The sequence below is a fragment of the Ichthyophthirius multifiliis genome, assembly GCF_000220395.1.
Source record: "Ichthyophthirius multifiliis unplaced genomic scaffold scaff_1120509249423, whole genome shotgun sequence".
NCBI classification, from domain to species: Eukaryota; Ciliophora; class Oligohymenophorea; order Hymenostomatida; genus Ichthyophthirius; species Ichthyophthirius multifiliis.
In genome coordinates, this window is record NW_004087729.1 from 54,647 (window position 1) to 68,026 (window position 13,380).

General features: G+C 15.2%; 3 protein-coding genes across 3 annotated transcripts, besides 23 other annotated features; 2 read left to right on the plus strand and 1 right to left on the minus strand. All coding sequences in view use genetic code 6, as the record gives it.

Moving 5' to 3' along the window:
• Nucleotides 1-72: 72 nt before the first annotated feature.
• Nucleotides 73-113: a microsatellite.
• A 421-nt stretch (nucleotides 114-534) lies between these two features.
• Nucleotides 535-574: a microsatellite.
• A 556-nt stretch (nucleotides 575-1,130) lies between these two features.
• Nucleotides 1,131-1,187: a microsatellite.
• Nucleotides 1,131-1,203: a microsatellite.
• Nucleotides 1,197-1,303: a microsatellite.
• A 296-nt stretch (nucleotides 1,304-1,599) lies between these two features.
• Nucleotides 1,600-1,640: a microsatellite.
• A 216-nt stretch (nucleotides 1,641-1,856) lies between these two features.
• Nucleotides 1,857-1,888: a microsatellite.
• Nucleotides 1,857-1,890: a microsatellite.
• Nucleotides 1,891-1,975: 85 nt separating this feature from the next.
• On the plus strand, nucleotides 1,976-3,911 carry IMG5_003050 (zinc finger protein, putative; the record flags this gene model as incomplete). The annotated part of the gene is made up of 3 exons (XM_004039989.1): nucleotides 1,976-2,785; nucleotides 3,220-3,461; nucleotides 3,815-3,911. 3 exons carry the CDS (start codon nucleotides 1,976-1,978, stop codon nucleotides 3,909-3,911), a joined length of 1,149 nt encoding a protein of 382 aa, XP_004040037.1.
• Nucleotides 3,568-3,627: a microsatellite.
• Nucleotides 3,569-3,632: a microsatellite.
• Nucleotides 3,570-3,642: a microsatellite.
• Nucleotides 3,911-3,999: a microsatellite.
• Nucleotides 4,000-4,046: 47 nt separating this feature from the next.
• Nucleotides 4,047-4,094: a microsatellite.
• Nucleotides 4,048-4,095: a microsatellite.
• A 10-nt stretch (nucleotides 4,096-4,105) lies between these two features.
• IMG5_003060 (hypothetical protein) lies at nucleotides 4,106-6,208 on the minus strand (the record flags this gene model as incomplete). The annotated part of the gene is made up of 7 exons (XM_004039990.1): nucleotides 4,106-4,119; nucleotides 4,284-4,456; nucleotides 4,514-4,782; nucleotides 4,861-5,067; nucleotides 5,262-5,308; nucleotides 5,780-6,076; nucleotides 6,133-6,208. 7 exons carry the CDS (start codon nucleotides 6,206-6,208, stop codon nucleotides 4,106-4,108), a joined length of 1,083 nt encoding a protein of 360 aa, XP_004040038.1.
• Nucleotides 5,091-5,136: a microsatellite.
• Nucleotides 5,179-5,258: a microsatellite.
• Nucleotides 6,209-8,741: 2,533 nt separating the features above from the next.
• Nucleotides 8,742-8,795: a microsatellite.
• Nucleotides 8,747-8,789: a microsatellite.
• A 629-nt stretch (nucleotides 8,796-9,424) lies between the features above and the next one.
• Nucleotides 9,425-9,482: a microsatellite.
• Nucleotides 9,468-9,505: a microsatellite.
• Nucleotides 9,506-9,588: 83 nt separating this feature from the next.
• On the plus strand, nucleotides 9,589-11,237 carry IMG5_003070 (hypothetical protein; the record flags this gene model as incomplete). Its single annotated transcript, XM_004039991.1, has 3 exons — nucleotides 9,589-10,289; nucleotides 10,339-10,533; nucleotides 10,580-11,237. The coding sequence occupies 3 exons, from the start codon at nucleotides 9,589-9,591 to the stop codon at nucleotides 11,235-11,237; spliced, it is 1,554 nt and encodes a 517-aa protein (XP_004040039.1).
• Nucleotides 11,238-11,818: 581 nt separating this feature from the next.
• Nucleotides 11,819-11,902: a microsatellite.
• A 700-nt stretch (nucleotides 11,903-12,602) lies between these two features.
• Nucleotides 12,603-12,644: a microsatellite.
• A 36-nt stretch (nucleotides 12,645-12,680) lies between these two features.
• Nucleotides 12,681-12,760: a microsatellite.
• Nucleotides 12,761-13,380: the final 620 nt, after the last annotated feature.

Sequence of the window (13,380 nt, forward strand, 5' to 3'; positions counted from 1 at the left end):
ATAAAATACTTTTGTTGAAAACTAATTATCTTCCTATATTCGACATTATCTTTTATTAAGTTTTAACTATACAATTTATATAATTTATAATTTATAATTTTTAATTAATATAAAATATTTAATTTTTAAAATTCAGAATAGCAATTTAATTTTAACTTTAAAAATTATTAAACATTTATTTTAATATTTAATAGAAAATATATTTTAATTTAATTAAAATTTACTATAAAAAATAAATATAATAAAAATATACAAATAACAATTTTTTATTATAATATAATACAAAATAAATTATTATAATAATTTTAAAATATTTGAATTATTTGTAATATTTTTTAAAAAAATATTATATTTTAATGATTAAAAAATCAAATAATTAATTAATTTTATATACTTTTAAAATAATATAAAAATATGATTATATCTAATGAATATTAGTAAATTCTTATAAACCAAGTAATTTTAAAGTAAATATAACTTTCATTAACATTAAGAACTTAGATAAAGGAATTATTTAAATAAGAAAACTTTTCAAAAAATAATTATTTAATAAATAAAATTAATAATTTATAAAAACTAACAATTCCAATCGAACACTAAAAAGTGAAAGAAGTCTTAATTAAGATTTAACACTTGAATAATTTTAAAATGTATTTTTTTTTTAATTATATTATTTAATTTTAAAAAAAAAAATCAAAAAATTAAGATTTTAAATTCTTAAGAATTAAAAAATTATATAATATATGAACCTGTGGATAAAACAGTAGTCCCTATAAGGAAAAATTTAAGAAACGTATTATATTTTGTATAAATATGTGATTATAATATAGATAATCTCTTTAATTAAATTAAAAATAAAATAAATGAATTCTAAATATAGGCTGTATTTTTTTTTTTAGAATATTTAAAAAAATATAATTATTTTTAATTTTAAAGGATAAAATTAATGCAAATAAATAAATAATAGTTATAATAAAAAAAAAGTATAAGTAGAATAAGAATAAGATACAATTAAACTTTTTTTTCTTTTTTTAGATAAAAAATAAATTTATTTATTTATAAAAAAAAAAATATTATAAAAAAAAGGAGGAAGAAATAAATTGTTATATTGAACAAGAAAGATTAATTCAAAAAATGCAAATATATATATAAATAAAAATACAAATATTTATAATAAAAATAAAAATTAAATATGTATAATAATAATTATAATAATTATATTAATAATTATAATAAAAATAATAAAATAATAATAATATTAAAAATAATAATAATAATAATTATAATAATAATGATAATAATATAAAATTTTATAAACAATATACATAATTCAATAATTTTCTAATACCAAAATCACTAAATAAATTATAAGAAAATTAATAGTTTAACTTATAATATTAAAATTAGTAATAATTATAATTTTACTAAATAATTTAAATGCAATAATTATTATATTAACAGTAATATTTTTAAAACATGTAATAAATAAACTATTCATAATTTTAAATAAATTAGAATTTTTAACAGCAAAAATATAAGAGGCCTTAAAAAAATCAATTACACCAGATTTAATAATAATTTAATAGACCTTAAATAAATTAAAAATATTATAACAAAAAATAAAAATATTATAATAAAAATAACTAATATATTAAAAGATAATAAGCATAAATAAATGAACAAGAAAATTTTCCCGATATAAATTGAGAAAAACTTAAAAATATATATAGTAAATAGGAATATATATTTATAAAAAAGAGTATAATATATATATATATATATATATATTTTTATTTTATATTTTCAATAATAAGTTTTTTAAAAATAAAATACGAAAATTTTCAAAACTAAAATATTAAATAAAAATATATAATAAAAAAAATATATATACATTATTAAAAATACATTAAATTAAAACCATATATATATACCTAATATATAATTCATAAAATAATAAAAACGTTAAAAAATAAAAATGTCCTACAACACCAACACACAATAGAATTTTTTAAACAAATATTCTCGTTTATCCCAAAACTCAAATGAATGGAATTAAATTGAATATGATCTACAACTCGGCTTAGGTTCCACAACAGCCCTAGTAAAGCATATTTGGAGTATTTCTAATCCTAAACTAACATTCGAATTTGACAAAAACAACAAAAATTTATTAATACTAGATTCTTATATAGAGACTTGTAAACTAAAAGAAAACACCAGTTTATAGAAAATATGTTAAAAAGGCTTTGAGTTTTCAAATAAAGACACTGGTTTAATATTTCCTACAGGCCATATATAACTATCCGATAATAACAAAAATAAATCCTATGAAGTTTTAATGCTAAAAATTGCATCAGGTAAATCTTATTGTGTGCCTTTTAAAAATGGGGATTATTAGAAAAGTTTAAATTATACACTTCCGGCAGATTTCGATAGTATTTACCTATATGACGAAGACGAAGACCGAAACAGTGGTATCTTCCGCCATAAATACATTCTTTTCAAGAACGAATAAATCCTTCCCATGTACATCATACAATTCGAATTTAATGAGGAAAAAGAGAAGCAACTAAATCCTCCTTAATGTGATGTTTGTGAAGATAACGAAGATAAACTCTTTTGTAAACAAGATGAGGCAAATTTATGTTATAATTGTGATGAAGAATGCCATTTAAAAGGCGGAAAGTTGGCTAACAAACATATTAGGATAAAAATTTAATAAAAACCAAAAAGTTTTGGATTATGTATGAACCATTAGGATACTAATATAGAACTTTATTGCACTGTATGCCATTAATTATTATGTGTATATTGCAAAATTTAAGGATCGCATTCTTAAGGAGAGGCTGCTGGGCATAATTTAGTAAAAATCCAAGAAGCGCATAAAAAAGCGATGTCTGAATCTAAAGAATTCGATCCTTTATTAGAAAAAAGGAAAAATTAATTATCAGATTAACTAAATTAAATTGATATGAAAATTAAGTAAAAAATATAAAAAATAAATAAATTAGTATTAATTTATATTTGTATTTTTTTTAGAGAAATAAATATTAATGCAAGCAATATAGAAGAATAAATATATAAAATATTATAAGAAGCGCTTGAATAATTATAAGAAAAAACTAAACAAAAAATGAGTCTTTTAATAGCCGATTAATTAGAATTAAAAGACAATATGATTAAATCTAATGGATGGAATCTTTTCTAAAATATTAATAGGATATATTATCACCTTCTGATTATTTAAATTCTTGGTCGAGACATAGTGCAATGAGGAATAGAATATTATCTTAATCTAAAAAAGATTTTCTTTCTGATGTTTAACCAGATTTGAGGCTTATTCACGCAAACATACAAATTAGTTCAGATCAAAAATTAGAAGATTATGATAATGATTAATAATAGAATTAATTTTACTAAGATTAATCTTAAAATAATATTGAAAAATAAGGTTTATTGCCGTAATTTTATTTTATTTTAAAATATATATATTTAAAAATATAAATAAAATATATATAATCTATAGAGGTTACACATCAAATTTGCGTTCAAATATATTTTCGAAACATAATAATAATATTAATAATAATATAAATATTAATATTAATAATAATAATAATAAATAATTTTAAAATGATAAAAATATAAAATTTATAAATTCTATAAACAAAAAGGAAACTTTAAAAATAAATTAATAAAATACTGATGAAGAAGGGGATTAAAATAACATTAATAATATTTAAATAAAAAAATAATCAGGATTATTAAATTTAATACCAACTTCAGGTATAAATTGTATTTAAAATAAATTAAGTGAAGATACATCGCCAAAAAGATTCAGGAATTAAATGGGAAGTGTAACAAATATTTTAGAAGGTTAAACTTCAAGATAAACTGAAGAAAATATTTGATATACATATACATATACATATACATATACATATACATATACATATACATATACATATACATATACATATACAAAATATATATACATATTTATTTAAAAATTAATAAATTATAAATTTTATATACATTAACATAAAATTATTTATTTTATTTTCATATATTTATTTTTTTATATTCTATATATTTTAATATTTCTTCATCTGTTACATCCTTATTTTTAAAAATATATATAAATTTTATTATATGTTTTTTTTTTTACTTAATTTTCAAGTAATTGCTTTTCTATTTTTTTACAAAATTCTTAATTTTAATTTTATTCATTTACTTTTTTTAAAAAAAATTAAATTATTATAATATAATATAAAATTAATTACTTATATCGTCTATTAAAATTACATTATCTTCATTTATTTGTTTAGAATTATATTTTTATTAACAATTTTATTTTTAAGCATTATTCTAATTTTCTTATATATCACATGTACTAGTATTTGACTAATTTATAATTTAAACACTTTCCGAAGTTTCAGAAAAAACATTTTTATTACTTTTATTAGATTTCTTTGATTTTTAATCATATAATTCTTGTTAATTTAATTTTTACTTTCTTTTCTTTTATTGTTTTAAATATTAATTGTTTTCAGTTTCGCTTTCTATTTATAAGCAATCTTTAAACAAATTAATCATTTCTGAATAAGTTTCTAATTTCTAACTATCTGGTTACAATAAATCATCTATTTATTCAGGTTCAGCCTCTTCCAAAGCATGAGCCTATAAATGTGAATAAAATTTCTACAATTATGGATCTTCGAAATTTCTTAAATCAAAATCTTTTATTTCTAATCCATTAATTAATAATTAAGTCACTTTCAACTATTTATTAAATGATATTTTTTTAATATTCAAAACAATATAGATTAAATATGTTTTAAAAAAGATAAAATAAAAAACCATTTCTATAGAAACTAAATTTTTTTTTCTTTATTTTAAAGTAGGTATTTTATTAATCTCATCTCCATAAGGTAAAAATATTAAATGAAATCCAGGAGGAGTTTGTGTATGATCATTGTAATTATATTCTTCTTCTTAAGGTAAAAGAACTGCAAATCTTAATTAAGAACCTTTTCTAACAATTATTTTAGTAACAGCAATTTATTTCTTATTTATTATATAAGAAATTTTTTAAATAAGATATAATATATTTAAATAAATTATATAAATATTTAATTTTTTGTTGTTTTTTAAAAATATTTTAAATTAAAAAAAGTTTATATATATATATATATATATTTTATATATATATATATATAAATATATATATATATATATTTATATATATATATATATATTACTTATATATTCATTTATTTAATTAAAGCATCAAACATTTATGTTGATCCTTTTTTTTAATTTTTAGAATAAAATAAATAAAAAAATAAACCTTTTAACTAATTCTTCATCAGGATAAACAAAATAGGATTATTTAAAATTATAAAATTCTTTCAAAAATTAAGAATCTTTAAATCCTACAAGGATAAGTCCTGTATCTTATAAACTTTTTATTTTTTCCACATCTTATTTTTAAATATTAATTTTTTCCTTTCCTAATATAACACATGTTCCAATTTAATTTTTCTCTAATTCTTTTCCTGTTTCAGCACATATATTTTTAGTTAATTAACTTAAAGGCTTATTTGTTATTTTTTCGACTTTTTTAGGAACCGGAACTCTCTATTTATTATAAAAGCAATATAATTTTGCACCTATTTTTGTATCATTTCCTACTGTCCATAAAATTCTATTTATACTTCTTTTATTTATATTTAAAATATTTTTTTAATATTTTAAAATAAAATAAAAAAAAATCTACCTTTTCTTAAACATTTTATATCTAAGTCTAGTTTATAAGTCTAATATTTTTTAAGAAGTATCAATTTAAAATTGATTAATTTCATCCTCATCTAAATTTATTATATTTTCATAAAAATTCTTAATATTAAAAACTTTTCCTGAACTATGTTTTAAAGGAAAAAGTTCCAGTTATATTTCCAACTAAGCTAATTATTAAGATTAATGAATACATTTTTATCTTTCTGAAGAACCAGTTTAATGTGGATTATCTTCTTATGTAAAAATGAAAATTCTTCTAAAATAATCTATTTATTTACTAAAAATAAAATAAAAAAAATTATATATATATTTTTTATAATTATATATATTCACTAATTTTATAATAAACTTCCAGCCATCCAAATAACTTCATTTAAAGGACATAATCTTTTATCATTAATATTACCATAATTTTTTTGAAATAAATTATAGTTTTTTATTTTTTAAGCTTATTTTATCATTTTTGCAGATGGATTCTATAATTCGTAAACTAAATATTAATATTTAAATGTTTCATAATTATGCTTTTCCTTATTTTAATTTTAATTTGTAACATTTTTTTTTATTATTATTTATTATTTACTGTATTGAAAAATATTAAACCTATTAAATCATCTGGTGAACTTATTATCTTTGATTTCATAAATTAAACAAAAGTTTCCATAAATATTTAAAATTAACTCTAATTGTATAATTATAATATAAAAAAAAATATATTTTTGATTACTTTTTCTTTCTCTTATTCTTTTTGAATAAACAAATCTTTTTAGCAATCTAAAATGAATAATACACCATCTTTTTTACTTTTTATATTATCATTTATCTATAAATATTATTAATAATATTTTTGAATGAAATTTAATATAATTTTTTTTACTATTTCTTAATCAAAATATTCAAGACATAATTCTTAATTATTTTTTTCGTTTGAATCTTCATTATCTTATTCCAAATCATAATCTTCGAATTCCATATTTTTTATTTTTATTTTTATTATTTGTTATTTGTTATTTATTTTTAATTTATAAATAAAAAAATACTATTTTTAAAATTCTAAATACTAAATTATTAGAATATTTTTAGATTAAAATAAGACTAAATTAATAATCTAATAATTCCAAAAAATTTATTAAAATTAATTGATTTTTTATTAATCATAATATTAAAACTTATTAAAAAATAAAAATTATTTTAGTCTTTAAATAAATTTCGCTTTTGTTTCATTACTTATTTATTTTTTAAAATAAAATAAAATAATATTGATAAAAATATTTAACAAATAATTAAAAAACTAGTTGATGAATAAATTATTTATTATAATTTTTATTCATTTATATAAAAAATTTTTATGATAACATTTATAAAAAACTTTTAATTAATTAAAATTTATTTATATATTAAAAATAATTATTTTTAATTAAATAAAAATATAGCATATTAAAATTCAATATATATATATATATTAAAAAAAAATCAAATGAATAATTTAAATATTTATTTTTCAAAAATTTAACTAATAATAAAATATTAAAGCAACACTACTTTTTTAACGCGCAAGCGATTAGCCATTTATTCAAAACAAAACAAAAATATTTGAAATTATGATTTTTATTTTTACAAAATCAAGAATTCGAAAATGTTAATATCATATAAAATCGAGAATTTGAATTTTATAAATAATACCAGATTTATAAAATCGAAAAAAAGTTAAAATATCTTCTCATTTCAAAAATAACAATTTTTTAAAATGCAAAAAATAAAAATTCTTTTAAAAAAATGGAGATTTTTGATAAAAAATATATTATTTAAAATTAACATAATTAAGTTTTTTTTTTTAACTTATATACGTTATTAGTTTTTATATTAAAAATTATTGATGTTTAGAATAAAATAAACAAAACTTTTTAAAATATTTAATAAAGAAATTATTAAATAATATAAACTAAAGAATAAAATATTCAATAATCATCATAACTTATGGTTATAATTATTTTCGTTATAATATTGATGAATATGATTAAAATAAAAAAAATATTTCGTATAAAAAAATACAAAAATAAAATAATAATAAATTATTTAAGATAATATTAGAGGAAATAATTTAAATATAAATTTTTATATTTGTATAAATGGCGATTTATTAAAAAATAAAATTTCAAGGGTAAAAGAAATTGGTTTAATAAAAAAAGAAAAAAAACAGTAGGATAAATTTATGTTTTAAACAAATTAAAAAGTAAAGGGAAAAAAATGCAAAAAAATATATTAATTTCTAATATAATTTGAATAAGAATTTAAATTTAAAAATGAATGAAATTAACTTTTGAAATTTATATCAAAAATGATTTTATTTTTAATACATATTTCTTAAAAACACCTTTTATGCTTTTATAGATAATTATTTATTAGAAAAAAAAAAAAATTATTTTACAAATAATATATTTTATAAAATAGGAAAAAAAATCTTATAATATTTAAAATTAAAATAACTTTAATAGTAAGAAAATTTCGAAATTAAATAATATTGTTCAAAAATAAAAGAATATAAATAAAAAAAATATAATAAATTAAATTTTAAAAGTATTTTTAATTTTAAAAATGAAATGAATAATTATGTATAAATAATATTTTTAATTATATATCAAAGTAAAATAAATTTTATATATTTTTCGTATAAAATATATTTCTAATTATAAATAATATTAAAATTTCTGTCATTTTTTGTTTATTTTTATAAATATACAACATTAATATGGAATTTGACGAACTCAACTAATAGACAAATCTAATCAGAAAATATTAAAAATAATTATTAATTTTGTTTTGTATCAATTTTAATTTTATTTCATGAAATTAAAAGGGCTTTTAATAAAATATTATTATAAAAATTAAAATAATTATAAATTATATTTATTTTAAAAACAAACATATCTCATTATCTAAAAAAATGATTTTTTTTTTTAAAAAGTAACATTTTATTTTTTAAATAGTAAATATTTGACTATAAATATTAATATAAAAAATATAAATTATATCAACATTAAAAATAATATTTAAATTATCCTAATTTATTGAAAAAAAAAAATTTTATAAAATGAAAAAAATTTATCTTTTAATAAATTAAATATTATAAAATTAATTATTATTTATATAAATTTTTTATTAGAAACATTAAAAAATATAATTTTTTTATTTAGAAATATAATATAAATAATTATAGTAATACGAAATTAATGAATATATATATAAATAAAATGATTATTAAAATTCTATTATAAATTAATTATATATTGAATATTTTTTATAAATTTATTTTTAATAAATACTTTGCTTGATATATATTTAATTTTAGTTTTTTTATTCGTTTTAATTAAAAAAAATCTTTTAATTATATAATTATTAAAATATATATAATATTTATTTGAAAAAAAAAATTATTTAATTAATATTATTTTTGTAAATAATTTGTTGTGTAAATATATTATTTTTTAAAAAAATAGTATTACTATATATTTTTTGCCTTTATTTATGGAAATTGTTGATTTTATATTTTTAAATAAAATAAAAATATAGCCACATATGAATATAAAAATTATTACTTTAAAAATTTCAATAAAAGAATTAAATTAAAATATATATAATAGAAAAATAAAGAAAATAATAATAATATTAAATAAAAAAAATAAAAGAAAAATATAAAAAAAATAAAGGACTTATATATAAAATATTTTTACACAACCCCATTAAAAATAAAAAATCAAAATCTAGTTTAAAATAAAAAATATAAAAAAAATGGAAAAATTTGATACAATTTTAGAATATAATGAGTCTTATTCTCCAAACGATAATTAATCATCAACCACAGATTGTTCTATACCCCAAGACATAGAAATAATGATTTCTTAAAAAAAGCAAATATCTAATTAAACATCACCACTTGAAATTATCAGCAATAAAAATAAAGCATCAACTAAATTTTAAGCAGCAGACCGTTTTATACCAAACCGCAAAACTTCTAAATTTCAGGCATATTAAGCAATAGAATTCGATGAAAATTAATATTTATAAAATGAAAATTATATAGACACAGATGGTGTTTAAATAAAAAACTCTATAGATAAAGAAGAAATAAACCAAATAAATATATCGCAACTATACAAAAACTACATATTAGGTATCAAAGATCATAAAATAGCCGATTAATAGCACATATACTGCCCTTATAAAAACCAAAATATTCTCAAATATAAAAGAGGCCTCCAAAAATTAATAAAAGATTAAATCTACGCGCCTTTAAATTAAAATAATTTCTTCAACAACCCCTAACATGATTCCTGTTGTCAAAAAATCAGAAACATCCGTAAAATCCCAAAAACACCTTTCAAAGTTTTAGACGCACCCGCCTTATAAGATGATTTTTATTTAAACCTAATCGACTGGTCTAATTAAAATGTATTAGCAGTAGGATTAACTTAATGTGTATATTTATGGAGGTAAAATAAAAATATATATATATCATATATATATTTTTATAATTAATAGTGCTAGCTCATCTAAAGTAAATAAATTATGTGATTTTGGAAGAATAAATGAAGTAACATCAGTAAATTGGTCTTAATAAAATAATTTAGTGGCTATAGGAACTAATACTGGAGATGTAGAAATATGGGATAATGTTAAAATGGAATAAGTTAGAGTACTTACAGGACACTCTTAAAGAGTAGGAACATTGGCATGGTAAAAATAATATATATTAAAATCATATTTTTTTTATTTTTTTTAGGAATTAAAATGTAGTTACAAGCGGTTCAAGAGATAAAAGTATACTCTTAAGAGATATTAGATGTAACAATATGTTCGAAAATAAATATATAGGACATAAACAAGAAGTATGTGGCTTAAAATGGTCTTTTGATGACTAATATTTGGCCTCAGGTGGTAATGATAATAGACTTCATGTATGGAATAAACATTCAAATAAACCTTTTCTATAATTCACAAATCATAATGCAGCCATAAAAGCTATTGCTTGGAGTCCACATTAGCATGGATTGCTAGTTTCTGGAGGAGGTACTTAAGATAGAATGATTAGATTCTGGAATATTCTAACTGGGAAGTAGTTGGAGTGTATTGAGACTGGAAGTTAAGTTTGTAATTTAATTTTTAGCAAAAATTTAAATGAATTAGTTAGTACACATGGGTATTCATAAAATTAAATCATAGTATGGAGTGTACCAGGAATGGATAAAATTACTACTCTAACAGGGCATTCTTGTAGAGTCTTGTATTTGACAATGAGTCCGGATGAATAGACTATTGTCACAGGAGCAGGAGATGAAACTTTGAGGTTTTGGAATATTTTTCCATCTAATAAAGATTAATTTGTTAAAAATAATAATTGCGGTAGTATACTTTTAGCAAAAAATAATTACTTGAGGTGACAGTTATTTATTTATTTATTTCCTTTTTTTATTTCGGTTTTTTTTTTTAATAAAAAAAATAAACAATGTTATTAATTATTAATAAATAATTTTTTGTGTTTTATATATATGTATTTATAAATTATTATTTACAATTTTCAATTCAAAGTTTATATGTATATTTTTTAATATATTCTATTAATTTTATTTATTTTTTAATTTAAACTATTTTATCAAATTTATAAATTTCAATTAACTCAATATTTTCTTATTAAATATTTAAAATTTCTATTTTTTATTATTTCAAATTCTAACTAAAAATTATTATAAAATAATTGAATTCTTGAAAAATTAATATAAAAATATTTAGAAATATATAATGATTATAATTTATGTTAATATTTAATTCATTTGATATATATTAATTAGATATATTATTTATAGGTAACATCAAAACATTTAAACATTGTTATTGTATTTAAAATTAAATAATATAATTTATGGATTAAATATTCTAAATGGCTATTATATTAATTTTCGTAACATTTTTAATTGTCTGTACTGTTTTTTTATAATATGAAGTTAATTTTATATAATATAAAAATTTAATTTAATTTAATTTAATTTAATTTAATTTAATTTAATTTAATTTAATTTAATTTAATTTAATTTAATTTAATTTAATTATTTTATTTATATTAATTATAATACATTTTATAAAGATATATTAATTCACTAAACTTTTTTTTTAAGTAAAATTTAAAATGAATGCTAAGTAAAATACAAAAATTTAATAATAATATAATAAATAATATATTATATTTTATATGTTGATAATTTTTTTAATTTATTTCAATTTATTAAATTAAAATAAAAAAATTAAATAACTTTTGTTAATATAAATAAAAGAAATATTTTTTTAAATTATTATAAATTTATAAATAGAAATAATTATATTATTTTTGTTAATATAGATTTAATATTCTATATAATTAAAATTATCCTTTTAAAATAAAAATTTAGAAAAATAGAAATCTTCTTTATATAAAAATAATTTTAATTTTGAAAAAAAAATTTTAAAAAATGAATAAATTAGACAATAAATAATAATAAAACTATTACATATACTTATAAATATGTAATAGCAGAAGAAAAACAATGTAGTATAAAAATAATAATAAATGAAAAATACCTAAAAGTAGCACATAATATATTACTTTTTAAAAATGTTTTTTATTTTTGAAATTATTAATATAAAATATATAAAAAAAAAAAATTAAAACATTATTTCTAGTATATATTTTTGTTATTGAGTTTTTAAAAAAACAATACAAGAAAATAATAAAAGATTAATATAAAAAAAAAAATATAGTAATTTACTTAAAATTAAAAATAAATATTATATAAGTAAAATATTTAAAAATAAAAGTATAGAATATTTATATTTTATTATTTTATATTTTAAATATTAAAATAATAATATATATAATAAATAATAAAATAATATTAATTTTATAAATAAAATATTAGTAAAATTAATAATATTTTTATATTAATATATATCATAAAATCTTTATATAAATTTAACGAAATATTCAAAAAATTATTTTATCAAACCAACATTTTTAATAATTTTTGAAAAATTAAATCCTAAATTTAATTTTATTCTATTTTAATATAAATTAATGATATATATATTTAAACAAATTTCTTATTTCTTTATTTTAAATTTTGTAATAATTTTTATTTTTAATTCTAATAACTAAGAATATTACATTTAATAAAAAGTAAATATAATTCAAAATATCTTTTTAACAAATAATTATATTATTTTTCTTATTTTAACAATTATAATCTAAAGAATAATAACTATAATTTTTATTTCAACATTTATTAAAATAAAAAATATAAGAAAAAACATATTTAGATATTAAATAAATTTGTATTTATTTAATTTAGATGAGTAAGATATATTTAATATTATTAAAAAATATAAAAATTTTATTGTAAAAAAAATAGTAATATCTCAAAAAAAATAAGATAAAAAATATAATAATAACTTTATATTAAAATAATTCATAAAAAAAAAAATTATATATTTTGTTAATTATATTAATTATTTATATTAAATTATTAAGATTTTATATATATATATATATATATA